The sequence below is a fragment of the Amia ocellicauda genome, chromosome 10, assembly GCF_036373705.1.
Source record: "Amia ocellicauda isolate fAmiCal2 chromosome 10, fAmiCal2.hap1, whole genome shotgun sequence".
Lineage (NCBI taxonomy): Eukaryota > Metazoa > Chordata > Actinopteri > Amiiformes > Amiidae > Amia > Amia ocellicauda.
Genome location: NC_089859.1, coordinates 14670720 through 14695733, shown reverse-complemented (window position 1 = coordinate 14695733; position 25014 = coordinate 14670720). Strand labels below are relative to the sequence as shown.

The 25014-nt window shown below is 41.4% G+C and overlaps 2 protein-coding genes across 7 annotated transcripts; both read left to right on the top strand.

Moving 5' to 3' along the window:
- The first annotated feature begins 199 nt into the window (after positions 1-199).
- On the top strand, positions 200-11200 carry arr3b (arrestin 3b, retinal (X-arrestin)). 2 transcript variants are annotated; one of them, XR_010820134.1, is made up of 16 exons: positions 200-310; positions 3015-3052; positions 3972-4002; positions 4233-4293; positions 4714-4758; positions 5158-5354; positions 5614-5673; positions 5785-5852; positions 6310-6445; positions 6763-6847; positions 7094-7166; positions 7525-7662; positions 8298-8381; positions 8591-8614; positions 9094-9676; positions 9960-11200. XR_010820134.1 is itself a non-coding variant. In XM_066715154.1 (16 exons), exons 2-16 carry the CDS (start codon positions 3042-3044, stop codon positions 10045-10047), a joined length of 1164 nt encoding a protein of 387 aa, XP_066571251.1. In that variant the 5' UTR covers positions 200-310; positions 3015-3041; the 3' UTR covers positions 10048-11200. The 2 variants fall into 2 exon arrangements, 1 of the variants encoding a protein (XP_066571251.1); XM_066715154.1 differs by having other exon boundaries at positions 9094-9156.
- Positions 11201-14166: 2966 nt separating this feature from the next.
- On the top strand, positions 14167-22695 carry rab41 (RAB41, member RAS oncogene family). 5 transcript variants are annotated; one of them, XM_066715153.1, is made up of 8 exons: positions 14167-14424; positions 16051-16109; positions 16765-16818; positions 18455-18560; positions 19034-19145; positions 20733-20826; positions 21808-21874; positions 22302-22695. In XM_066715153.1, the coding sequence occupies exons 1-8, from the start codon at positions 14349-14351 to the stop codon at positions 22364-22366; spliced, it is 633 nt and encodes a 210-aa protein (XP_066571250.1). In that variant the 5' UTR covers positions 14167-14348; the 3' UTR covers positions 22367-22695. The 5 variants fall into 5 exon arrangements, 4 of the variants coding, with proteins under 4 accessions (XP_066571250.1, XP_066571249.1, XP_066571248.1 ...); XM_066715152.1 differs by lacking the exon at positions 20733-20826 and adding an exon at positions 19642-19735 and having other exon boundaries at positions 14168-14424; XR_010820133.1 differs by lacking the exons at positions 18455-18560; positions 22302-22695 and adding exons at positions 17321-17426; positions 19642-19735 and having other exon boundaries at positions 14169-14424.
- The last annotated feature ends 2319 nt before the right edge of the window (positions 22696-25014 follow it).

Below are 25014 nucleotides of genomic sequence, written 5' to 3'. Positions count from 1 at the left end.
GCTCAGCCCTGCATAATCCAGCCCCCTCGTCTGCTCGCACACGAACGATTCACGCTAATCCCCTTCGTCACACTTATTTTTAAACCTGTTGTAACCAAAAAAAACAAAAAAACATACAGCTAACGAAGTAATTGGATTGTTAGTAACCAAAAAAAAAGCTATAACCAGCAGGGTAAGATCAGGGCAGAGGTTAGGATATAAAAGGGGAGAGAAGGAGCAGCGAGTGTCACACAGCGCCGACTGCACACCACTGAAGGATTACCAGGGAATCAGGAGTGGGACTGCAGATCACAACACCACCAGGAATCAGGTAACGCTTCAAGGGGGCTGTCATACTGAATGTCTGTCTCTTTGACTGTCTGTGAGGCTGGCTCGGTGGCTGGTTGACTGGCTGTTGTGTCTTTTTCAGGTCCAGATTTATTTGCCAAAAATAAAACCACAATCAATGCTCATCTTCTAAAGATGCAGGAACACAGAGGGGTAGTACATTGCTTTAAAAACAACTAACAGCAATGGCATTTCAATCGGCACTATGGTAAAGCACAGGAAGGTAAACTGCTGTAATTTTACAAATGAAATCCAAGAAAGTGGGAATTTATCACGGCAGTATGGTTAACCGTTTTTTCTGGCAAAGCATTTTCTATTTCCACTGTGACCAAAGCAAGGGAGATGGTCTTCATCTGTCTAACTTTGATGTGGTTAATTCCTGACATCATTCTTCTGCCATCTGCTATAAATATACTGCTCTGGACTGGCCCTAGGCTGGAGCTACATGATCTAGACAAACGTCATTGTTATCATGTATATTCACAGTGCACGAGTTATATTTCTGGGAAGGGTAACCAAAGCATCATATAGAAACAGGCAAACACAATGTGCGAACCTTCTACTTAGTCAAAAAAAGTTTCTGAAATAGAAACCGACTCTGGCCAATTATGTTGAAAGTCTTTGGATAACTTTAGGCTGCATTCGAAACCTTTAGGGGGTTGTATTTGTGTGACCAGTGCTAATGGTTGTGGTGGCCAGACACAGATCACATTGTATGGCCAAGGGAGGCTAGAGGAAAGAGATCTAATCTGTTAATACTTGCAATGTGAGATCGAGCGGTTCTATCCGTCACAGAGCAATGGGAACCACAATATTCCAGTTTTGACCAGATAACTCTTGTCAAACTAGGCCTAGCCATCTTTATATTCCACAGAGAAATGTAATTGTGAATGTCTGTGAAAGGGTATGGTTGTGGCTCATGAATACTACACTTCCTTATAGTACAAAACTGAAAAAATAATCAATGCAATTTCTTAATAAGGCTTTATTTGTGGATCACAACTTAGGCAAGCAAAAACTTTTAATTCAGTAAAAGACAAAATACATAGAAGTATTTGTGCACTCAAAGTTTTTCACTGCAGGTTGAATCAAATAAAGGAGTTTTGGCCAGTTTACAGGGAGGAATAGAAAATGAACACGTGAGAGTTAAATTAACTGAGACACCACACAAACCTCACTCAGTCCTGAAATAAACACATTGGTTCTTTTCCATTTGCAAATCATTGTCACAGTTCAGTAACCTACTGCACTTTAAAAATAACTGCAAGAACTGTAAATGCTACTTTGCCATATTTGGCCTACTGGGCTTGTTCTGATGAATCTGCAATTTTTTTTGTTTGAATTTTCACTTGTCAATTTTCAATTTTCTTATATTCTTGTTTCACCTGCACCAGCTCTGCTCTGGAAAATCCTGCTAAGATCCATGCAGAGAAACATCTTGGCTTTAAAAATGAATAAATGTACGTTATAATTTTAATCAGCTGACATATATTTTATTTTATTGATTAACTAATAAAGAAAATAGCATGAACCAAACATGAAACTGAAAGGGATTATATCACTGATTTAGTTGGCAGTGGGAGCTGTCATATCAGCCAATGGAGAGGGTGTCAGGGTTCAACAGCTTTGAATCTGGGCAACTGAGGTTAGATCCTTAGCAAACTGCTGAATCTACTGTACACTTCACTGTGCACAACACAGAGAAGGAGAATTTTGTCATGCATCTGCCATAGGGGTTACTGATGGTTTGTACTGAAAAATAGTCTACCTCGAACTCTATAACTTGCACTTTCATTCGTACATCACTGTTCTGCAGACGAAGCAAATTTTGATGGAGTTACTATTCACCTTGGATGAAGTGAAAAAGCTGTTAAGCACATTATATAACACAGGGGCACTGTGAAACAAATACATCCACATCCCCTAAGAGCTCAAGACTGTTTGATAGGTTTTGTCCTACAAACTGTAAAGTCTGAAAACTACACATGCTGAACTTGTATATTATATTAATATAATTCACAATCTTGAAATCCAGTTGAGGGTACTGAAATGGACCACATTTTATTGCCTTTGAAATTTTGAATTAAATCTGTATCTGATTCGAAGGAGGAAAATACATCTTGATTTTGTTACGTGGGATGCCCTACATTTGTGCACCTTTTTTTGAGACCTTCACAGGGGTGGAAGAAGGGAGGGGGGGGGTGAGCAGGACTACTCCCAAAACAAGCATACTACTCAGATTATCAAAAGCTGCTTCTAGACACTAAACCCATCTGCACAGATTAGCTCCTCCAGATTAAGCTGGTTAATTAAAGTAGAGCTGAGCGGAGCACGTTGGGCTAACCGGCGATTGGGATTCCCTGGGGCCACATCATCTCTACCAGGCACGTGGAAGAGGCCTACTCTAATTTACAGCGGGTTACTGTTTCAAGGATTTGTTTCTGTCTCTACCACAACACCCTTTCTTTCAACACTATACAAAGGCAGTCTATCAGTATAATGGAGGACAGGCAGACAAGCAAACAAACATTGTACCCTTCAGACACAACAATGTGTTATCCTGCAATGAAAAGTGTTGCACTATTCATTACATAAGACATATTGGCTTTCTGTTAATGATGCACTGCTTATTTCAACTGAGAACACTGCCCCCTGTTGGCATACTAACTCTGTTTCTGTCTCCTCAGAACCCACGGACACACAGCCAGGCAGACATGAGCGCAAAGTGAGTATCTCTAGTGGTAGTCCTGTACACAATGTAATATGCTAGTATCCCAAAAAAATTCACACTGTTTCTTAACCACGCATTTTTATGTTCATTTTTTGAAAAATGCATGGGTGCAAGGGAACACAAGAGCTCAGTGCTTTATTTTGAGCAGGGTTACCATGGTTCAATACCATTTTGGCCATGTCAGCTTCAGTGGTGACAAGAAAATGTGATGTAAAGCTGATTAAGGCCTTGGAAACCTTTGGAGTGTTATAGGTTAATTCAGGGAAACCATCTCTCAAGGGGCTGAGATTAAATTCTGGGCCCCATCGCTTTAAATAAACACCAGATTGTGTGGCTTTAAAAAAAATGTAATGTGGAGGAAAAGAAACAGAAAAATGCCAAAGAGATGCCAAAGAGAATCTAGCCAGGGCTTTGATGGAACATGTGACCAGCACTGTATTTACTGGTTTATTTTATAAATACAACGAAAAGCATGGCTGTATTTAAATTATAATCTGGGATTGCTGAAAGGAGCAAAAAGGTAAGCTGCTGTTCTTTCACAGTAAAATGGGATGATGGCAACCTCTGGTCAATGTCAATTACGCCCGTTGCCAGGCAATGGTCAGCAATCGACAAATGATTAGTTGGTGGGAGGGAATAAGTCCTGACCAACGTGCATGTCTGAATTCAGAGAGTCAAAGGTGCCTTGATCTTTTCAGCAATGGCAACTGCAGCATCCCAATAGGGAAGCTATAAATACAAGGCTTGGGTACATGTCAATAACAGTTTCACACATCTGGCAACAGATTAGCACAAGCAGATCAAGACAGTTAGGTAACACTTCAGGTTAAAGTGTTCCTTGTGAGAGAGCCTGCTTCTAACTGTGAACAAGACAGCTGACTGTTTCCCCATTGTCTGTGCTCTCTTTTTTCAGGGTCTTTAAGAAAACTAGCCCCAATGGCAAGGTAAGGAGATATTTGCTTCTCAAGGACTAGGGGCAAAAACTCATATATTCCAGTTAGGTTATGTACAAATTCATACTGATAAACTAGACAGCACAACAATGTGTATGCGTTTTTCCTCAGGTAACAGCAACACACACAAACATTCCCACACAGACATGCTTGTTACTGAGTTTAATTAGTGCAGATGTACCTGGAAGAGAGTATTTATTCATCCTGTATTGCTCCCTCAGCTCTCCCTATACCTGGGGAAGAGAGATTACGTGGACCATATTGACAATGTGGATTCAGTGGGTAAGTGCAGTGCTATATTATTGTAATTGCTCACAATTAATCACTGATTTAGACCTCAGCCTTCTGTGGATTCAAGTGTTGGGTGAAATCATTAGGCAGTCTTGTTAACCTGTACTGCACAATGATCATATTCAAGTAAACTCACTTCTCTAATTCAACTCACTACACTATTCAACTAAACTACTGCTCCCTTCTCTTGGTGAATGGTGGTTGCTATCAATGAAATGTAAACTATATTGAAACCTGTAATTGTCTTAGACGTATCCTGTGAAATATATTATTGGGTTTGTAAAGTGCAGGGTATTGGAGTGAGGCTAAGAGGGACATGGTCCATGATTACCACAGTATTGTAATAATGATGATGACGATGATAATAATAATAGGTTGTATTGTGACTGACTTGTCGCTCATCTTTGACAGATGGGGTTGTCCTGGTGGATCCAGAATATCTTGGAGACAGGAAAGGTACCATATCTTCAGAATGGGCTTTGCTCTCATACATCCTTCCAAAATTAGAAGGGCGAAACTTGATACGTTCATTACAGGACACAAAGCACATTGTGTTTCAGGGATTAACTGACTCTGGAGAGATGATGATGCAATCGATTTCTTGTAATTTAGGCCAGTTAGCTCAGTACAAATGAATCCCAGGAAGGCATGTTTCTTGATGGCTTTTCTTTAGTGAAGGAGCTTGACCAAATAAATATTAAGAGGAAAGGGAGTCATTTAAAATTCCTCAAACTGTGGCTTATAGAACAGAGAGACAGATTGTCTGCATTTATTGGACATCACCCCTCAGTATGACAGTGAAGTGCAGTGAGGTCTGACTGGAGGGATGACCATGTCCCCTTGGTTTCTGTACAGCCTATGTAGTGATGGCCTGTGCTTTCCGCTATGGACGAGATGACCTTGATGTGATCGGGCTGTCATTCAGGAAGGACATCTACTTGGCAACCATACAGGTGTTCCCCCCTGAGGCTGGAGAGAAGCCCCCTAACACCCACATGCAGAACCAGCTTCTGAAGAAACTGGGTCCGAATGCCCATGCCTTCCATTTTAAGGTATTCCCTTGCTTTTTCCCTCTCTCTCTCTCCCTCTCTGGCTCTATTCATGTACACAAACCTACCTCACTCCCATTTCCTATTCCACTCTTTCTTCCTGTCCTGCACCCAAAACAACCTCTACCACCTAAACAAATTATTTTTGCTGCGCTGCCACAGACCATCACCACTGAAGATGCATCTATGTAAACACATGTACTTACAATGTCTTCCGGTTGTGGTGCAACCATGAACTCTCTTCCCTCTCTCTCTGCTTCAGATTCCCACCAACCTGCCCTGCTCTGTCACCCTGCAGCCTGGGCCTGATGATGTTGGCAAGGTAAGATGCCTTCTTTCTCTCTTTTTAGGCATTGTTGCAAGATTTTAATAAAGTTGGGCGGGACTAAGTGCCAAATAACACACTCTCCTCTCTGTCTGTCTGTGTTTACAGGCCTGTGGGGTCGACTTTGAGGTTAAGGGATTCTGCGCAGAGAACCTGGAAGAGAAAATCCACAAGAGGTACAGCAAATTTACACTCACCTCCTACACAGTGCCAAACATGCCCAAACAACACTTCACACCACCAAAGAGAAACAGTGAACTAATGGCATTGCTTCAATGTCAGAAGCATCATTTCTAAACCACTGGATCAACAAGCCTCCCAAACTTCAGTGCATACAAAACTACTGAGAGGGGGGAACTTCCTCTACAATTGTAATCTGTTCACCCTGAGAATGAAACCTCCCAGTTTGGGATGATAAATGATCACATTGATTAATTTTCCCCACACAGCACCACAAACTGTAATACTCTTTATCACACCAGCAGACACCTGCATGTCCCCACAATGCAACAATCTTCACACACAAAGAAGAGCACCACAGCACTGATGTACCACAGATACAGCTATGCGGACCCAGTCTCCTACACTGGCAACCAACTGACAAGCTAAACTTTCTCCCTCATGTCTCCACAGGAACTCTGTGCGGTTGATCATCCGCAAGGTGCAGTTTGCGCCTGTTAACACCGGCACAGTCCTCAAGGCTGACACAACCAGGCAGTTCATGATGTCCGACAAGCCCCTGCGTCTGGAGGCTTCTATGACCAAAGAGGTGAGGACGGTGGGGCACACCTGTCAACAGTCCAGTCCTTCATTAAATGACTGAGCTGGCGTCCAGGGTTTTGGAATCAATTGATTGACTGGCATAAGTGTAATGGTATGCCAAATGTTATTCACTCCCAGGCAACCAGTCAGTCAAAGAAACTGGGTTAGGAAACCTAACCTGTATAAAGCTTAGAAATAGACCATTCTTCTTCCTGTCAGTTTTGGACTCAGCTAACACTAATGAATTATCAGACTACTGTCACTCAGACTATTATCACTACTACTAAGAATGATGTGTTGACGACTGTGTTGGTATGTTTGCAGGTCCATTACCACGGCGAAGCCATTGGAGTGACCATAAAAATCAATAACGAGACCAACAAGATTGTGAAGAAAGTGAAAGTGACCAGTAAGTAAAGAATCTGAAGCAAAGTTGAACTGAAACATTATGATCAATAAGCCAATGGCAACTATAAGAGCAAGATGGGCTGAACAGCTTGGTCCCTGTTTGAAACCTTTCTTATAAAAGGTGTGTGCCATCTGTGTGCTGGCCTATTCTGGGAAAGTCTGTGGCCTACAACGTGGACTGTAGTGAGAATCATCCTAACACACTCCAGAAAGTCACTAATGGTATAACCTGTCTGTCTGTCCACAGTTGAACAGCTCACAGATGTGGTGCTGTACTCTTTGGATAAATACACCAAGATTGTGCTCAATGAGGAGTTTGCGTAAGTGTCTGAGTAAGCACACACCCACCTAGCAAGAGACAACTGAAGAATGTTATTTTTATATAATTTTTTACTCAAACACAATTGTGGAACATATGGAAATACAAAAATTTGGAAGAGCTGAGCTCCTGGCTTCCTGGGGTCATGGCACTGTTTAATAAGGATGTTAACCTTAGTGCACCTCTCTACCTTCTCTGTGGTTCAGTGGGGGATGAGGTCCTATGACCCCTCTAACTGGAAAACACTATAAAAATGCCATGTCTTTGTATCATTATTGTGAGTAGTAGTAATCCTCTGAAATCCCAGACTATCCCACTTCTGCTCTGTGGGATAACCTCAATCCATATGTGTGCCACAGGGATACTGTGAATGGGAACTCCACCTTTGAAAAGACATACAATGTCACCCCCTTACTCACTAACAACCGAGAGAAGCGTGGCCTGGCGCTGGATGGCAAGCTGAAGCACGAAGATACCAACCTAGCTTCCACTACCCTGTGAGTCAGCAGACCCACCTTTCCTAACTATCTACTTTTCAACCTGCGTACCTGTGTACCTACTGTTCTTTCTGCCTATCTTTCTATCTGTCTACTAGGTAGCTACAGTATCTATGTTTCAAATCACACTAGGCAAACAGTGCTTTGTATGAGGGGCTCGGGTATTCATTGTTTTCATATCTTGGGACTAAGTCAAACTAAAGCCAAGGAGTGCTTCAACTCAGCAAAGAAATTAAAACCTGAGACTCAAGGTAGAGAATAAGTACAGGGCCATTGAGAACTGCAATCAGGAGACACCAAAATTATTTCAGAGTGAACAACCGTGAACAACTGTGTTTCTGAAGCTTTTTCTCTGTGAATCTGGAGGCATGCTGCTAGGAAAGAGATTAGCAAAATGTATTTTGTTTGTAATCTTTTTCATGGTGTAAATAAAATTCTGCGTTGCTGAGTACAGGTGTCAATACAAAGCAAGGCTGGAGAGCTGCAGGATTTTGATTGCAAACTAAGGAGGTTTCAGTGATTTAATTGAACTACATAGTGAAGATTAAAATGATATTAAGACACTGATTGGAAAGATGATCTGGCTTTGGAGACCACTGATATAGATAATCCAAGCCTCTCTCTCTCTCTCTCAGGCTGCGGCCAGGGTTGGATAAGGAAGTTCTTGGAATCCTGGTCTCCTACAAATTGAAGGTCAACCTCATGGTGTCCCGGGGAGGGTAAGGGTCACCTCTGTTTCTAATGAGTTTTCCATTTTAGCTAAGCACAGAAAAGCTGGCACAAAAAGATTGTTCTCTGTGCAATAATGGAATTACCTTATAAGTATATCAGATGTGCTATGTAATAGATGTCCATCTTCTCTGTCATTTCAATCTGAATGGCATTTTACAATATGCAGTTAACTTCGTTTTCTCTTTGTTTTCCTCAGCATCTTGGGAGACCTTACAGCCAGGTAAATACATATGTTGATCTACTTATTATAATCTTATTATAACTTATTATACTCAATCTAGGTTATTAAATGGGCCATTTTATGACTTGGGATTCTTCAAGGGGCAGTAAGCAATTGGCCAAGTGTAGCCAGAGTTGAGTGGGTTGAGGTTATGATCTTGTATGCCTCCCTACCAGTGACATTTGTGACATTGCTGGCTGGGCACTGTGAGACTACAGTTGTATTACTGAGAGATACATCTGTACTCTCTCTGATGCCTTGTTCTGTGGATTTCCTGTGTGGTCTGTCAGTGCACATTGTGTGGGCACTTGTATGTTGTTGTCTTCATGTCTCCCTTGCTGATCTGGGGGATATAGTGGTGAACTGAGTTGATTACAGATTGGCAGTTCCAAAATTAGGTGTTTACAAAAAAGAAGACTAATTCTATATTTTAGAGACCAGACCTACAGAATATCCCACCTTGTTTTTTGTTTCTGCAGTGATGTTGGTGTGGAGTTGCCCTTAACTCTGATGCACCCCAAACCCGTTGGTGAGTGTCCCAGGTTAAAGGGATGGGAATTTGTGTGTGTGTGGGGGGGGGGGGGGGTGGTGATTCCATAAAATACAATAAATGCTTTATCTGACATTGCACAATTGTTTCATTAATATATAGACATCCAAGGGAGAAAATCTTCACTGTCAATGGCATGAATCATAAAACCTTTTCCGTTTACTTCACAACATATAATACAGCATTACAAACTTCAGCTGTTATACATAGCCACAAGTATTATATTTTTATATTATTATTACCTAAAAAACAGAATCATACCTCTACAACTTCTGATGATTTCTCCTTATTTTAATTATTGTTGCTATATCCGTATAGTTATGGAAAGTTGCATTATTTATGGAACAGTAAGGAAATATTGAGATCTGTCACCATACACACACGGTTCCACACAGACCAGTGTGCTTCACGTCTACGCTTTGTACAACAGCACCCTCTGCTGGTGATCTGCACTAATCTGTATTTCTCTTTTTCTTTTTGTTTCATTTTTCTCGCTGAGCAGAACCTGTTAGGTGAGTATGACACAAAACTTGTACAGCCTAGAGAGAGGAATTGGGTCTGTGTTATATCCTATTTCCACCCTCAGATACAAACAATACAATTGAATTTCCAGCACAGCATGAGCTAGAAACAGTACATACACAATACATGCAAGTAGAGCCCCTCGGGGACACTTCATGTATATTGCAACCAGTCAAAGCACAGCATGGCCTTATAATTGAACTACTTGTTTTATTTTTCATATTTTACTATAGCTGTCCTAAACTCCTTTTGTGTGTGTTTTCTGAAATGCAGTCAAGAGGATATTGTGATCGAGGAGTTCGCCCGGCAGAAGCTGAAGGGGGAGAAGGATGATGAGGAGGAACAGGAGGAAAAGGAATAGAGTGAAGACAGGCTTGGGGATGACAGACAAGGTGGACAGACAGATGGACACTGAGAAACAGACAAACAGACCACCCTAGAATTCTGTTTCAAAAACCAAAAACACAACTGTTTTCTTTAAGGGGGAAGGGGGGTCTTTGGAATGTTTGTTTTTAAAAGCATGCCAAGTTATTATCTCCTTAATCCCCTATAGCAGGGGTCTAATTTAATTGGAAATACTTTCATATAGGTGTCCTATCATTTAAAACAACAACAACAACAATAATAATAATAATAATAATAATAATAATAATAATAATAATAATAATAATAATACAAATTAATTATATTTTAGTTATAAAAAGGGAGATGTATCATTATATGCCTTGAGCTGCCACAGCCAAAGAAAGATACCCAGGATATACACTATCAAAGTTAAATGTCTAAGCTGTCAACACTTGGAATTAGACAAGTCAGTCCTGTGACTGGTTCTGAAAGTTGCAGTTAGTTCTCAATGGGATTTGTTTGATGTTGTCCAAAGGGCTGCATGTTGTAACGTTGTACAGTTACACTATGCATGCCAGTTTGTGGAGAACTTTTGAACAACTGGGTCTCTGAACTATCTGCTTCTGTTGGATCCCTGAGTGTGACAGAGAACAGGAAACACAATTGCCGCTGAACGCACTACTGTGACTGTCCACTCATGTGTGCAAAAAATACATAAATAATGCAGTCTGTTCATCTTTCAGTTTCCATATAATATTTTTCTTGCTTTATAGGTGGGTGTTTATTTCTTAATTAACGAACAAAATCGAATATGTTTTGGGGTATTTTATAGAATTGATGGTTTTATGTTTATGTTTTTTAGAAGAAGAAACCAAGCAGCTTTAATTAAAAACAACTTTAGTGCATCTTTGTGTGTAGTTCACTGCAGCAGCGTAACAAGGGCACCGAACTGAGAACTGAATAGAGAGTAGAATAGAATTGCATTTAAAAGGAAGGGGCTAGGGGGAAAATGAATGTATTTTAGATTATTTTTCTTTCATGGGGGGGCATCATTAGTTAGGCTGTAGAATTATTTGTTGGTGTGATACTGTGGGGATTCCTTTTGTAAAAAAAACAACAACAAATATTGCTATATTAAAAACAGCGCTATATTAAAACTATTATCGTGACCTTTGTCTCCTTGTTTTATTTGAAGAAACAGAATTGTGAAAGGCAGTTGATGCTCTAGTTTTTAAAAGTAGGTACATGCATATATCACATGTTTTTGGAATGTTCCCTGGTGACTTTTTTTATTGTCTTTTTCTAGCACAAAAAACAAAGAATGTGTTATTGTGAAAGCTTTGGTGTCCTGGATGCCTCTTGTTCTCATTCTTCTAGTGGGGGAGTCTACATTTCATTATGACCCCAGACCACAGACCAGGCTGCTACACAATTCCTCATTTGCTATTTGACTCTTACCTACTTATGTGGAAAATGAAATCTTTGGGCCACACAGTTTTTCCCCAACCCAATGACGTCACCTTCCCATACAGTGAGGGAAAAAAGTATTTGATCCCCTGCTGATTTTGTACGTTTGCCCACTGACAAAGAAATGATCAGTCTATAATTTTAATGGTAGGTGTATTTTAACAGTGAGAGACAGAATAACAACAAAAAAATCCACAAAAACGCATTTAAAAAAAAGTTATAAATTGATTTGCATGTTAATGAGGGAAATAAGTATTTGACCCCTTCGACTTAGTACTTGGTGGCAAAACCCTTGTTGGCAATCACAGAGGTCAGACGTTTCTTGTAGTTGGCCACCAGGTTTGCACACATCTCAGGAGGGATTTTGTCCCACTCCTCTTTGCAGATCCTCTCCAAGTCATTAAGGTTTCGAGGCTGACGTTTGGCAACTCGAACCTTCAGCTCCCTCCACAGATTTTCTATGGGATTAAGGTCTGGAGACTGGCTAGGCCACTCCAGGACCTTAATGTGCTTCTTCTTGAGCCACTCCTTTGTTGCCTTGGCTCTGTGTTTTGGGTCATTGTCATGCTGGAATACCCATCCACGACCCATTTTCAATGCCCTGGCTGAGGGAAGGAGGTTCTCACCCAAGATTTGACGGTACATGGCCCCGTCCATCGTCCCTTTGATGCGGTGCAGTTGTCCTGTCCCCTTAGCAGAAAAACACCCCCAAAGCATAATGTTTCCACCTCCATGTTTGACGGTGGGGATGGTGTTCTTGGGGTCGTAGGCAGCATTCCTCCTCCTCCAAACATGGTGAGTTGAGTTGATGCCAAAGAGCTCGATTTTGGTCTCATCTGACCACAACACTTTCACCCAGTTCTCCTCTCAATCATTCAGATGTTGGCAAACTTCAGACGGGCCTGTACATGTGCTTTCTTGAGCAGGGGGACCTTGCGGGCGCTGCAGGATTTCAGTCCTTCACAGCGTAGTGTGTTACCAATTGTTTTCTTGGTGACTATGGTCCCAGCTGCCTTGAGATCATTAACAAGATCCTCCCGTGTAGTTCTGGGCTGATTCCTCACCGTTCTCATGATCATTGAAACTCCACGAGGTGAGATCTTGCATGGAGCCCCAGACCGAGGGGGACTGACAGTTATTTTGTGTTTCTTCCATTTGCCAATAATCGCACCAACTGTTGTCACCTTCTCACCAAGCTGCTTGGCGATGGTCTTGTAGCCCATTCCAGCCTTGTGTAGGTCTACAATCTTGTCCCTGACATCCTTGGACAGCTCTTTGGTCTTGGCCATGGTGGAGAGTTTGGAATCTGATTGATTGATTGCTTCTGTGGACAGGTGTCTTTTATACAGGTAACGAGCTGAGATTAGGAGCACTCCCTTTAAGAGAGTGCTCCTAATCTCAGCTCGTTACCTGTATAAAATACACCTGGGAGCCAGAAATCTTGCTGATTGATAGGGGATCAAATACTTTTTTCCCTCATTAACATGCAAATCAATTTATAACTTTTTTGAAATGCGTTTTTGTGGATTTTTTTGTTGTTATTCTGTCTCTCACTGTTAAAATACACCTACTAGTAAAATTAAAGACTGATCATTTCTTTGTCAGTGGGCAAACGCACAGAATCAGCAGGGGATCAAATACTTTTTTCCCTCACTGTACATGCAGAACTGTAATTGTTGCTATGACTGAGCAACGAAACTTAGTCAGAACTTAATTTCTTGCTCAAATATTATAATGATGATTATTCAATCACTATATCATATCCTCCAACAACTTTTGTGCCATACACACAAAACTCCATACAGTGATTCTACATCATACACAATTTGTTATTTTTTAACACGCAGCATAATACAGTCTACACTATATTACAGTACTATGCAATGTGGTGTATTACAGTACAGTGCATCACAACACAGTATATTAAAGTATTGTACAATGATATATAGCACAGTGTATACCAGTACAATACAGTGTATTACAGCATAGTGTATTACAATAAAATAGCCTACAATATAATCTATTACAGCACAGTATATCAGGGCGAAGTCTATAGATTCTCAAGGGCAACAGACTTGTCAGAAAATAGTGCGTATAATAATAATAATATATAACAAGCACTATGTTGAAACTTGCCATAAGTAACTGTGCAATACTATGCATGTATTGTGACTGTACCCTAGACCACTTTCTTCCCCCACCACACATTGTTCCCCTAGGACACATTTTGTCCCATACAACACTTTGTTGTCCTAAACACTTTTTTTGTCCCATGACATGTTGTTGATTAGAGTATTAGGAGTATGTTACGTTCACATACTGCTAGATTTTCAACAAGGTATACTTGGACATAAATACTATACTACTGACAGTTTCAAATTATTGTCATCGTGAAAGTTTTCAATACATTGTATTTATTGGCATTACTTTCAGTGTGTGTAGCTTGTATACTAAGACACAATTGTGTTGAAAAGTTCTGTTCTGATAAATTCAGTAATCCTGAAGACCTTTCACACCGCCGGTAAGTCCCGCAATATTGAATAGACTACGTAGAGCGAGTTACGTCATGGTGTGCGTCTAGCCAATGAGAGGACACAGAACAAGTCGAGCGAGTTACGTCATGGCGTACGTCTAGCCAATGAGAGCTCAGTCCGGCCCTGTTACTTCCTGTGTCATTTCTATCCGTCTGCTTCCATTTCCGGTGTTTGCCTGGCTTTTGGGTCCTGGTTCTGGTCCGGCTCCAGTTCGGATCGGCTCGCTTTGGGCAAACACCGTCCCTCCCCGCTGTGCGGCGCTGACTCACGCACACCCACACTCACTCACTGCCCTTCTCATTCGAGGAGAAAAAAAATGTCCACCACCGGCGGCGGAGAGTTTGGTAACCCCCTGCGGAAATTCAAGCTTGTTTTCCTGGGCGAGCAAAGCGGTGAGTGCCGTGTATCGGGGGCTAACCTGGAGGGTGGGATGCACATGTAGCCCCGCGGGATTTTCGGTGTATCTTGGGGGCGTTTAGTGGCCCGTGTAGAGCAAAGGAGCAGATCGAGGAAGATGGTGCCGAGAGCGGAGTAATATGGGAGATAGTATCGGGGATGCAGGGCCCTGACATTAGAAAGCAGTGGGGGACTTGGAGGGGAAGATACTTGGGTGGGGACAGCATCTTTGCAGACTAGGCTATGGAGGAAAGCGACGCATGACAGCGCGAAAGATCTGCGTTGTCTGGAGCCAGCTCTGGTTTGTTTGGATCCTCTGTATTGTTACATTTGTATCTGATTACATTTTGTTGACCGAATTCGAGAAAATTAAATCGCCTCCCGTTGTGTCTTTACAAGAATTGGGTCCTTTTCTGTGACGAGGGTTTGTGGATGAAGTACACAAGATAGGCAGTTTATTTTAGATGGGCACAAAGGTAACGTCATGTCGCACCAATGTACAATCCCCCCGTTACAATCGACATGCCAGTCATTCCGCTCTTTTGTTTTAATGCGAAACCATATATACTACTATGTAGCTATATGTGAAATAGGCCTGTTTTCATTTTCAAACCAAAAAAGGGTGATCGGATCAACTACACAGAAACGAGGACTTTGGTCTGATTTGCTGAGAGTGTCATTTAAATAGCTGTAGTGTAAGCCAACTTTATAGCATTCAGCGTTAAATAATAGGTTATTATTATACTAAATTGAGCAGTTAGCAGTCTGACGTTACATATTGCCACCATTCATTGGGAGTCAGTTTGATATGGATGCAGTCGCTTTTCAAAATATGCTGATCACTATTTAGTCGTGCACATTACCAGTATACAGTATCGATCTGCAATGGCCTTATCATGGCTATAACTAAGGTCGTTTTAATTTCTTTACCTAATAATGTCAGTGAAATATGGCATACGTGGCGTATCGATTTCTAAGCTAAGCAGATGTACAATCATCGAATACCTGACAAGTCCAAACCATCCCCCTCGCCGCCAGCCCCCTCCCGTCTCCTGGCACCACCCATACGGGTGCCAACTCAGCGCGCTGTCCGCAGAGCCGTGGCTGCTTTCGCTTCTCTAGGTACAAAGAGTGCGCTATTTCAGCGTTGATCTGTGATCCTGCCCTTTTCCTCTGTCTCTTGCTTTCGAAACCAACAGCTGCTTACAAAAACAAAATGTAGCTATTATGATGATGATGATGATGATGATTTGAAGTATGTCCAAAACGTTCTAAAAATAGTTTTCCATACAGAAACTCACAAAACAGCACTAAATTCGAGCTTTACAAATATAACTGAATATTTTCACTCCCCCCACCCTCTTAATTGTTAATAAGCACATACACAAATGCATACATACAGTTCTTTCAGCTTGACTATTTCTGTTTGTCACCAAAACAAAGGAATTAGTAGTACAAGTTTTCGTGATTTATGTTGCTCTGGGAGTAGCAGGTATGGGCCCTTCATACCTGTTTAAGATGGCTACATCACATTGCAGAGACCCCCATGGGTTGGGATCTCTCTCTCTCTGTGTGGCCCTCCTTTTCTGCACACTGATGCCTCTCTGTGTTTGTCATTGCAGTGGGAAAGACCTCCCTCATTACCCGGTTCATGTATGACAGCTTCGACAATACCTATCAGGTAACTCGCCAAACCCCAAGTATGTGTCCTCTCTTGTGAGAGACCGGTAGAAGATACTGTTAGAGTCACTGTAGGAGGCATTGAGTTTTAGCAGCCTCCCGAACACATCCAATTAAAGTCTAAATCAACTGCAGTTTGTGGAACACGTTGCCTGACTTTTCACTATGCCAGTTGCTGTTTAAAAATGGCAATTGCTGTTATAATTAACTTTTTAAGTGACTAAATTAATCAGTCAGAGGTGTCATTGTATTTTCAGATGTTAATTGCAGTATCACAGCTTTGTTTCAGTCCAATTCTGGATTCCAGGCCTGTGAAAAGGATTGTGAGGTTCTGTGTATCAGCATTTGCCAACATTGAGTCTGGGGTTCACATTGCACTTTTGTTTTGTCTCCCTTTTGTAGAGCATTTTAGAAATCAACATTTTCAGTGTTGGGATTTTGAAACAAAACTGACAAATCTGTTCCATTTTTGTAATTAAAGCCTTAGGAGATCTCAATGGTGAGGCCAGCTTAGTTACAGAGCTGCTGAAGCACTGAGGAAAAATCCCATCTGCCAGCAGTGTTGGAGCCTGTGTGTGCATATTGTACTTAATATTCATGCTGTGTGCTTTATTTTTTTTAATTTTGAAAGAAAAAAATGCCCTCTTCTTTTACAGGCAACTATTGGAATAGATTTCCTATCAAAGACCATGTATTTAGAGGATCGCACGGTAAGGCCTCTTGTTTTCTTCTGTGCTAATTCTTCTGTGTGCATTTTTATATGGTATGCATTTGTAACAGAATTGTCATATTTTTGAATCCACAAATCCTCCTTTTACTGCCACTTCTATCCCTTGTACACATTTCATATGGAAAGATACATTTGAAACGTTTAGTGGAGTTTCACAGGGTATTTCAGCAGGGTGTAGCCAGTTGGGGTGTTGAATCTGCAGCCCTAAAAATAAAACCATTACATTTGTCTCTGAAAAAGGGCCTTTTGTTGTTTTTATTTTTCCCATCCTGTTATGTTCATTATAAACAGTTTTTCTTGATCTATATTTGGTTTATATCATTGAAGTTTGATAAAAAAAAAAAAAATCCATCTTCATCTTTTTTTGTGTACTGTGTTTATTTTAAGTTTCCATTTGTTTCCTTTTTTTTTCCTTTGTCTTTTGTGTTTTCCTTTGTTTATTTGTGTTGGCCCACGGCCCTCTTATAAATGGGTGGCCGCAGATCCGGCTCCAGCTGTGGGACACGGCAGGGCAGGAGAGATTCCGCAGCCTCATTCCCAGCTACATCCGTGACTCAGCCGCTGCTGTGGTGGTCTATGACATCGCAAGTAGGTATCACACTTGCGGAGGGTGCAGGGGCGAGAGAGAGAGAGAGAGAGAGAGAGATTCAGCTGGGAATTGCATTTCCATTGCAGGGAACATTGGAGCACTCTAGTGATTACCGACAGCTTCATATATTGGTTAGGAACAAGGTGACTGGTGAATTTGTGTAGGGATTTCAATTCCCTGTAAAGTCACAGCAAAATAAAAAATACTTTTGGAATGGTGTTAACAAAGACATCAATACATTTCACACACTTATGATATTGCAAATAAAAACAATGTGATATTGTTATTACCAGGCTAGGTAGTTATTAATAAGTTCAATAGCTGTGTGGCAGATGCTAAGCTCTGGACTTTTTCATGTCAGTTATGACAAAAATCAAAGGGATGCTCACTTTTTTCCACTGAAATGAGTGAAAGGTCACTTTACTTTTATTTAATTAAAATAATATAATCCAATCAGAGCTGATCTATGTGACAATAGGAATTCCAGCGCTCAGGTGTGTCCGTCTGCGCTCATGTTGATGGAATGCTGTTTACCCAGTTATCTGTTGAGTGGTTCAGGAATGAAGGAAACACTTTAAAATAATGGCTATTCTGAGCGAGTGCTGACTTCAGCTGCTGTTTCGATACGTTGCACCCATCCGGTCGAAACCCCAAATCAGAATGTTGTTCTTGGAGAGGTACTGGCAGCTGTTGATGCCATGCAGATTCCCGCAGTGATCCATATAAAACAAATCCCTGAGGAGATGTTCAATCTATACTGTGCCTCCAACCAGCTGCCATCAACCAACGGCCGTTACTTGAAAGTGTTTTCCTGCGGGGTTTGGTTTCCGACGGGAAGACAGGGAAGGGGGTGGCAGACCTCTTCAGCCCTCGCACAACTTGCTCTCTTTCCACAGCTATTTCACTTTACTTTGCTCTGTCTTCCCCTCCCTTTTTTCACCTTCTCCTCCTCCTCCTCCTCCTCCTTTTGCTTTCTTTCTCGGTCTCTATCCCTCTCTCCCACCTACTCCACACTTCTTCCCATCAGGTTCGGCTCCAGCTGTGGGACACGGCAGGACAAGAGCGTTTCCGCAGCCTCATCCCCAGTTACATCCGTGACTCCACCATCGCTGTCGTGGTGTATGATATCACCAGTGAGTTGGTGCTCTCTGGCCCCCTAGCTGGGCCTCTTCTCTGGTTTTTGTGAATGTGGGGGGAACCTTGCTGCTTGCTCTTTTCTTCCTTAATCCAGCCGTTCACTACCTTTCCTCCACCTTGCACTGTACCTGGTTGAATGCTTGCACACTACTGCCCAATCCGCTTCAGTTTGCACCACTGAGTTTGATGTAGAGCTGTGATTTTTCCTAGGTTAGCTGTGTTATCTCAGGATTGGGTTTTTATTCTGAGGAACTGTCAACAAATGCTGGTATTTTTCATGCTGGATCATACACTTGTAATGTTCACACCCCTAGTTTGAGACAGTTACTTTGTCATTCATTTACTTTAATAAATAGTATTAATGAAAGTATACATATCAATGTTAAAAAGTCTTAACTCTAGTTTAAATATAGTCAGATATAAAGTGCAAAAATAACTCAAAAACATTAATTTGTTTCCCACTCTTCAGACCTCAACTCATTCCAGCAAACCTCAAAGTGGATTGATGATGTCAGGACGGAGAGAGGAAGTGATGTCATCATTATGCTCGTGGGGAACAAAACAGACTTGGCTGACAAAAGGTACAGGGTTGTATTGGAAGTAAATGCTGTCTGACCAGGAGTCTGTTCCTGGTTTTTATTAGCTTGGTAAAGTTCTCACAATTCGAAAACTCACAAAGTTGTATGCTTTTACGAAGAATTGGTCCTTACAAGATCCTAAGTTTCCCTTTTCCCAGTTCTGTGTTATCTTTAATCTAGTTACATTTTAAGCTATATGAAGGACATGTTATTTTTTTAACATCATTGTTTTAATACATTGTTGATTTGGATTAAGTAATTTTGTTTTAATTTAGTCATTTTCTTTTAACATTTGAGCCTTATTGTTTCTACAGTTATGTTTGGATTCATTATTTTGTCAGTTACATAATTTTTCAACTTTATTTATTATTCATTTATTATATTTTGATTTTTGGTTTTCTTTTCCCCCCCATTGTGTTCCTCACCCCGGACATTCAATTTATATGGTGTCTGCCCCCCCTCCCCCCACCTTTCCCTCCCACTCCCTGGGGTACGGTAGACAGGTGTCTGTAGAGGCTGCAGAGAAGAAGGCTCGAGAGCTCAATGTGATGTACATAGAGACCAGTGCCAAGGCAGGATATAACGTCAAGCAGGTGCGTCTCTACAACTCGAGTTCTGCAAGCTAGAGGTAGAATCGTCTGGGGTTCCCAATGGTATTTAACTCGGTCAGCCCTAGCTTGATATTAGTCTCGTCTCCTGCAAGCAAATTAAAATGTGGATTTTTACATTTCTGCTCGGTTGGTGTGTGGAAAGTCATTCCTGCAGTCCAGGCCTCACAAAAAGTTGTTTTTTCGCAGGCTTAAGCTGCCTCTGAGTTTAGTTGACTCACATCGTTCTGGGCGTTTGAATTATGCCTACTCATGTCGATTTGGTGGGTAAGCCCAATCAGTTCAGTGCCAGAAAAAGATGGAGCATTTACATTGACTTGACAGAGTGTGTGTCATTTTAGATGCGCTGACTAAATAAACGCTGGTTCCTGAGAGAGTACGCAATGTTTATTTTATATTTAATTGTATTGTTCTTACAAGCAGTTCCTGAAACCGTCTGTCACCTGTGGAATGTTTTGAGTGCTGTTCAGCCAACACTGCAGGTGTCTAAGCTGGTGAGGTAATTGGGCATTGTCACACTGCAAAGCTGTGGGACCAGTAAACCCAGACATCGCGGCTATGACCCACACTCCTCCCGTAAGTGTCGCTGTGAGTGGTGGCACACGGCCTGGTGTTAATCAATCTAGCAAACCTGGAAGACAGCTGTTGAACTGCTGGGATGAATCACAGATCTGTATTCATCATTGATTTAGCTTTCGTGGACTAATTCCTCTTTGAATGTGAAGGTTTTTAGGGCTGATTTTGGTAGGCGATCGCTTTGGTGGATTGTGTGAAGCTGAAGCACTAACCTTGATTTCCTTCCACTGATGGACTCTGCTCTGAGCTTACTTGTCTGTCTTTCTCTCTGTTTCTCCCACCCCCTCCTTTTCCCTTCTCTCTCTCTCTCTCTCTCTCTCCCTCCCTCCCGTCATTCCTTCCTCTCTTATTATTTTGTCCGTCTGTTTGTCTGCCTAACTGTGCCTCTGTTCGCTGGCTGGAGCAGACAAATCACCACAGAAGAGGGCGAGCAGAGAGCTAAGGAACTCAATGTCATGTTCATTGAAACCAGCGCAAAGACTGGCTACAATGTCAAACAGGTAGAGACACGGCCTGTCTTGTCCAGTTCAGTCCAGTCCAGTCCAGCCCAGCCTGCTAACACCCCCCCCCCCCCCCCCCCCCGGCCCCAATCCATGCTGTGTCCATCTGTCCTCCTTGACTTCCCCTCTGGCCCTATCCCCGTCATCACAGCTTATCTTTGTGCTCTCACTCCCGTCTGCGGTCCGGGTTTCCACAGCAACCTGCAAAGCCTTCCACAGCCGCCTTTGTGAGTTTAAAATGTCCTCATGCAAGAGAGCTGGCATGAGCGTTAGTCTTTCCTGTACACATAACCATCCAGTAGCAGTGCTGATTGTTGAATTATGAGATGGTCTGGAAAGGTTTTTTTTTGTTCAGAACAAAAATCAATAAGGTTTGCCATTGTCTGAGGGAGTCTTTAATTATTTGTACTGTTGTTTTCCAATTCAAAGCCTTTGCTATCTGGCTTGTAATGTGTTGTCAAATTCTCCCTGAATTTCAGGGGGAGGGGAATGGGATTAAATTAAATCCCTGACCTGCAAAAATGGCTAGACTGTATTGAGCCAGACCTTCAGTTTCACCCTTTTTGCAGGAAAAGGACAGAGTGATTAATTACTATGCTATTTCTTTCTCAAGGAGGTGTAGTATTCTACTGTGATACACACACACAGGTAGGCATTATGAGAGGAGGAGTTAATTTCCATCGACTCCCGTGGTATGGGTTCATCCTATTAGTGGATTTAAATGACTTTGTTTTTACATAACATAACAAAGAGGCTGGCCGAGCATTGTTTTAATTTGATGATTTATTTTGAAGACGGTAAGATGCATTAACCTCAGATGAGCACAGTAACTCACAGAACGGAACTGATTTATTGTAGTGAAACATGCTTAGTAATGGTGTCTTAAGTGATAACAGCATAGATTCTCCCCTAGTAATCTGCTGACCTTTTTTTTTCCTCCCTCTCTCTCTCTCTCTCTCTCTCTCTCTCTCTCTCTCTCAGTTGTTCCGCCGCGTGGCCGCAGCCCTGCCAGGAATGGACAGCACACCCGAGAAGAGCAAAGAGGACAGTATCCTTCTGATTAGGACAGTGGGAGGCCTGGGTCATGGTGGGCCAAATGTGTCACTAATTGTAGATCTCAACAGCCAACTGGAGCTTTGGCCAGTTTAGTTTGTTTGTAGACTAATTGAGAATTCGGAAACCTGTGAGATGTTGGTTTGCTTGTCACTGTACCCTGCTAGATCACACAGATGGAGTAAGTTCCCCAAAGAATCTGTGATGGAAATGTATCGAAGTAGCGCATTGTCATGTGGTGTCCATTTTAAATATCTTACAAGGGTGACTGTGAATTCCCTGGAATTAGGCCACAAGAGTCCTTGCCTTAAACGGGCTTGCACAGGAGACGGACATGGTCAACAACTCAAGCTAAGTCCAGGACAGTAAGGTCAGGTACCTAGGTGGTAATTGTGTGTGAAATCCTTGACAGTCTACCTCAGTGATCGACATCAAACTAGAGAAACCACCAGAACAGCCGGTCACCGAGAGCAGCTGCTCCTGCTAATCCCCCCACCTACTTTTTCAACAGCTCGTCTCTCATTGGCCACTTGCACCAACCACGTGAACGTGCCATTGGCTAGAGAACCTGTTTCCCGTTGACTCAGTGACTTTTCGGAGTAACCGTGTGGATGTGCTATTACTCTGTATTTAAACAAAAACGAGACGAAAAAATGTAAACTAACTAATTAAAACCACAGGTTAAGTTAAATGCCGATACATTCAAATCTCATCTATTCTGACTGCATGGCGTATATAAGATTACAGCCTGAAATAGCTTCTCCCACTACTCTTTTGAGTCGTTGCACTTTTTTTTTTTTCAAGCAAAATTGGTGCCGTAACACTCTTGTCATTGTTGAATAATAATTATTAAAACAAAACAAAAAAACGTGTGGTTAAAAAAAATATATATTGTGAATGTCGAAGATGGCCACTGCTGCTGTGCTGAAAGAAGTGATGTTGTTTTGTTTTTGTTTGTGGTTTAATTCCAAATTTAAAATTCCAAGGCGACATCCTGTGTATCACTACATTGCATACATTTTGCTTTTACTCCTCCGTTGGGCAGGACATAAAGAGAGAGAATTAGCAAGAGCCTTTACTAGCAGAAAACATACACAAATATGTATATCACTAATCATCTTCAAAGCCGATTTTTGCCTTTCTGGAGCAAGACTTTTGAGCAAGCATCCCAGAAACATTTATAATTTAATTAATTCCTAAACTGTTTTTCCAGGTAGAATCATTTTAAAGCATAAAGCTTTTAGGTTATAGATGAAATAAGTCACATTGCTAATGAGCTGAGCCCATCCCTATCTTACTATTTGAAACTTAAGGACATTGAATTTAATATTTACTTCCAAAGCCAGTGCAGGTCAATAGATTGGATCTCTAAACCGGTTTAACGTTTGATTTTTTTTTTTTTTTAATGTATGTATTTAAAAGAATAAATGTAATGTTCTATTTAACACAGAACAACTGTTGCCCCAGAGTTGCTTGGCACTGCTTGTTGAAGGCAGAGAGCCCATTTGCTTGGATGTGTTGCCTGTGTTTAGTATTGCTCCCAAGTTGTATAATTGAAAGAGCTTCTTTTCCAAAGCTGCTGTTTAAGTGAGGATATGGAAATCTACGTCTTAGTCCTGCTCTGCTCTTAAAGCAGTGTGCACTGTGGATAACCTGCTGGCTTTTCTGCTTGTTTGCCCTTTAATGGTTTGAGAATGTGGCCTGGCTACACTTCACTGTTACGGTACTGCATGTAAAGACAACATCTATGCATATGCATATTATAGGGAAAAGAAACTCTCTGGTGTCTGAAACATGTTTTTACCCCCACCCCCCACCCAGAGGAGCATTATACAGATGCATCGATCACTACACGGTATGGAAACAAGACAGTTGTGTATCCTAATGACTTGGAATCTGAAACATCCTTGAGTTGCTAAAGCATTTAGAAGATATCTGAGCCACGAGAGAAGCTTGAATCAGTCACTAGATGCAGCTTTTTGTCACCTTACTCTTGTATAGATGCGACAAAACTGAAGTGTGTTAATTGTCTCTTCCTGTTACCAGCGTGTCTCTCATGCCGCTTCCTGCTTTGGCTGTTTGTGTGTTTTTGTTGTTGTTGTTGTTGTGTGTTTTTGTTTCTCCTCATGTTATCTAAATTCTATGGTTTGCTCGACCAAAATAAGTGTAAATAGAGGTTTGGTGGCTTAAAATACTGTACCTCAAGGCTTTGGCCTGGCCTGGATGTGTTATTTTCTTTTGTCCCTTGTCTCTCATCTCACTGCAGTCATACTTAAACCCAGGCTTTTGGTTTTGTTTTTCTTTTTTCTTTCTTTTGAGTTTGTCTCATCTGGTCAGAAAGTGCAAGTATATCTTTGTGTGTCAGTCTCTAGTGGCCTGGAAAAGTATACCCCCCCCTTCCCTTTAACTCACTATCAGCACCCCCAGTCCTCACCCTGTTTGCTGTAGCTTGTTCGACAATGTTGAAAGTTAAAAATAAAATGGTTGAAAAAAGAAATGTGTAGATAATTAAATATTTATCTTGTATGAAAGAACCCCTCTTTATCTAAGCTGGGCACTTAACTAACTACTTGTCACTGACTGAATATTCAGCTCTGTCCTATCTGGAGTGTGTCTGTCCATTTTAAACCTACTGTCTTATTAGTCTTTAGCGAAGTCTGTGTGAATAATGTACTATTACTATCTGCTGTAAAAACAAATAAATAAAATAAACACTGAAGTGTATCACACGAAATAAAGTTAAGGGATTTCACCAAACAAGCTTGATTTATTATATTTATCCCCCCACCTCATTAAAGTGCTGTAGAGATCCACGTTGTCAGTGCTGGAAATGTGAATTGCTGTCCTGGAGCACTAGGTGGCTCCCCATCGCTGCTTTTCATTCAGTTTGTACTCGTGGACCTTTACACTGCAGTGACTGTTTTAGTTTTTTTTCTCTTGTCAAGTTTATTATTTCCAGTTTGTCAAAATTAACCGATGAAATTCGTAACATGATTGAAGTTTTGTTTAGTGATTTAAGATTGGGTACAATGTACGCAAAGGAATGGGGATCTCATTTCTGCGTCTAAATGAATATGTAAAGCATGTGTTTATAGATCTATTATAGATATTTGATTCACTGCATTTAATCAATTT

Bases quoted from the DNA above. Each gene is read 5' to 3' on its own strand.
- arr3b (XM_066715154.1), top strand. The intron at 4,003-4,232 runs GTAAGGAGATAT...TTGCTCCCTCAG, and splicing joins AAACTAGCCCCAATGGCAAG to CTCTCCCTATACCTGGGGAA. The intron at 6,848-7,093 runs GTAAGTAAAGAA...GTCTGTCCACAG, and splicing joins GAAGAAAGTGAAAGTGACCA to TTGAACAGCTCACAGATGTG.
- rab41 (XM_066715153.1), top strand. From the start codon at position 14,349: ATGTCCACCACCGGCGGCGGAGAGTTTGGTAACCCCCTGCGGAAATTC. The intron at 16,819-18,454 runs GTAAGGCCTCTT...TCTTCCCATCAG, and splicing joins TGTATTTAGAGGATCGCACG to GTTCGGCTCCAGCTGTGGGA. The intron at 18,561-19,033 runs GTGAGTTGGTGC...CCCACTCTTCAG, and splicing joins CGTGGTGTATGATATCACCA to ACCTCAACTCATTCCAGCAA.